The sequence below is a fragment of the Antrostomus carolinensis genome, unplaced genomic scaffold (genome assembly GCF_000700745.2).
Source record: "Antrostomus carolinensis isolate BGI_N321 unplaced genomic scaffold, ASM70074v2 scaffold10380, whole genome shotgun sequence".
NCBI lineage: Eukaryota > Metazoa > Chordata > Aves > Caprimulgiformes > Caprimulgidae > Antrostomus > Antrostomus carolinensis.
The window spans coordinates 9,403-11,927 of record NW_010286434.1 but is presented as its reverse complement, the minus strand read 5'-3'; the positions used below and the strand labels follow the sequence as shown (position 1 = coordinate 11,927).

General features: G+C 57.9%; 1 protein-coding gene across 2 annotated transcripts in view; it reads left to right on the top strand.

Annotated features, from left to right (window-relative positions):
• The first annotated feature begins 2,226 nt into the window (after positions 1 to 2,226).
• LOC104526141 (gamma-enolase) overlaps positions 2,227 to 2,525 on the top strand; it is a 6,075-nt gene continuing 5,776 nt past the window's right edge. Inside the window, exon 1 of one of the 2 annotated variants that reach the window (XM_010169550.1) lies at positions 2,227 to 2,359. In XM_010169550.1, the coding sequence (XP_010167852.1) occupies positions 2,275 to 2,359 (85 nt within the window). In that variant the 5' untranslated portion in view covers positions 2,227 to 2,274. The remainder of the gene's footprint in view (positions 2,360 to 2,525) is intronic. The other variant, XM_010169622.1, reaches the window with a different exon arrangement.

Sequence of the window (2,525 nt, the reverse complement as noted above, 5' to 3'; positions counted from 1 at the left end):
GGGAGGGAGGGAGGGAGGGAGGGAGGGAGGAGAGAGGATGTTTTCTCATCTGCACAGCCCCACACCACACAGGGGGAGGAGGGGGGGGACAGGAGGGAGAGGAGGTGACAGTCAAGCAAGCAATAGCTGCATCAGCCACGACACTGCAGCAGTGCGGGCTTCCTGGGAGCAGTGCCCAGCCCAGGGGAACCGCAGCAGCAGACAGGACTGGTGGCAGTGGCTTCAGGGGAAGGCTTTTGCCAGGTGGGGAGGAGAACTGCTGCAGCATGAACTCCAGTGAGCCCGTGCCCTGGTGACACATAGTGCCACAAAGCAGTGCCCACGGGCAGGCACTGCAGCAGTGCCCGTCTGCTGCCCAGTCCCTGTGCAAGGGAGGCTGCCCAGCCTCCAGCCTGGCTCCTCTCTCCTCCTCACTGTGGTCTACAGGCTCCCGGCTATGGCTCCGTCCCAATCCCTTATCCCGGCTTATCCGTCTCTGACCTCCTTTCAGGACAGTGCAGCTGATGCCAGGGATTTCAGGGAGGTTCTTTGCACTGCTCAATGGAGGGCAAAGGCAGGAGGACATGGGAAGCAACACAAGTGGAGAAAGGGGTGTAAGGGACTAGAGGGGAGAAGAGAGTGAGTGAGTGATGGGGTGGGGAGGTGAGGCTGGCTTTGGGCTTGTCATTTGGCTTCCTGGCCTCAACAAGGGCAGGTGGATCTGAGCAGAGGGATGTGACTACGGGCAACATGACCACATAAGCAGAGAGGTGCTGCACCAGGCACGGGTCTTGCTGTCAAAGATCACTTTAATGGGGTCCTGTTCCTCTCTTCCCCATGAAGACTGTTGGGGCACAGCCAGGGCACTGCTGCAAAGGAAGCTCGCAGCTGCACGGGCAGGGCTCTGGAGGAAGTTCCCGTGGTGTGTGCCAGATGGCGTGAGGAGCACTGCCAAAGCAGCTGATGGGGGATCCCAGCCCAGATGGACGTGGTGGAGGGCCCTGTGCAGGCTCCAGAGAGCCCTGGTATCGCTGACTGAAACTCCAGTACCAGGGGGAGTTTTCAGCTCTTGCTGAAACTTCAGAGCAGCGTCATTTCCTCACACCCCTGGAATTTCCACCCACCCAGGCAAGGGGGTCGAGAGCCGACTCTGGCTTCCCCCAGGTGCCCTCTGGGCTCCCCTCAGTGCTGTGCCCTGCTATTTGCAGGTCCATCACTACGTGGACCCCCACCCTGTCCTGCGCTGAGCCCCTGTGCTGGCCGTACTCCTGCCAGATGCTCACATGGCGTGATTCTGGCTGGGGAAAAACATCTTCCCCACCCCATGTGTACCCCAGCCTGGCCCCTGCACTGAGCTGTGCAAGGGTCCGGCTCCACTCGGGGCTGAAGGAATCATCTGTGGGAGTCGGGGGAGGAAAACCTGGCAGGGGTGGGAGTGTGGGGTGACACGCATCTTTCTGCTGCTGATCCATCTCCTGGGGGGATGTGGCTCCCTGGCATCGTGTGGCCCCACTGCCACGGGAATAAGAAGGTGGGATGGGTGGGGGCAAGTTATTTTGGACCCCACAGGGAGCAAGGTTCAGCAAGAGCAGCTCTTTCAAATGGCCATCCTCACCCACCAGCCTGTTTTCCACTTCAGGTTTAACTAGGCGCATCCAAAACGCCTGGTTTCCTCCTCTTGCAGAGATGTCTCCTGGTCTCATCTGCTTCTCCACGCCAGGAGCAGAGTGAAGGGTTGGGAGCTGGGCCCAACGCCTGTGTTTCTGCAGGGCCATCTTCCCCCTTCCCCCCTTCAGAGCCCTCTTTCCATGTCTGAGGCGCTGCGGCCTTCAGCAAAATGGCTCCTGGGGCTGCGGGCTGAGCCAGGCGCTCTGCCGGGGGCAGTCGTGCGGGGAAAGAGGGAGGGAGAGTGCCAAGTTTGCTGCCTGCAGCAAGGGGACAGAATAAATTCAAATAGATAACCAGTTCCTGGACAAAACGTGGGTAGATTCCCACAGTCTGTTTTTTTTAATAGCAATTTTCAATTTCTACATTTCCTTGAACTGATGGTTTTAGCTCCAACTCCTAAGATCATTCTTCTTTGAGCTCCCTTCTCTCTGTTGGTGTCTTGCCTAGACATCAGAAGGGTGAGCACCACATCCTGGGGCCTCTCAGAGCTGAACATGTATTCTGTAAACTCTCTTCTGTCAGTCACTGGAAAAAAACAAACAAGTTGTAGCAAGGGCAATTTCTATATTCAGGCAACCAGATTATCTCTCCTCTCCTCTCCTCTCCTCTCCTCTCCGCGGACTCACCATGGCAGTCGAGAGGATCCATGCCCGCGAGATCCTGGACTCTCGTGGGAACCCCACTGTGGAGGTGGACCTGTACACACAGAAAGGTACGCGGGTGAGGACAAGAGATGGAGGGGAAGTCCTGCCCACCCTGGCAGCCTGGCACACTCCACCAAGAGTGTGGAGGGTCTTCTTTGGTGAGCCCCTGGCAGTCAGCAAGCCAGGGGAAGAGATGGAGACCAAAACTCTGCTGGTGGCTCTACTTGTGCGTGT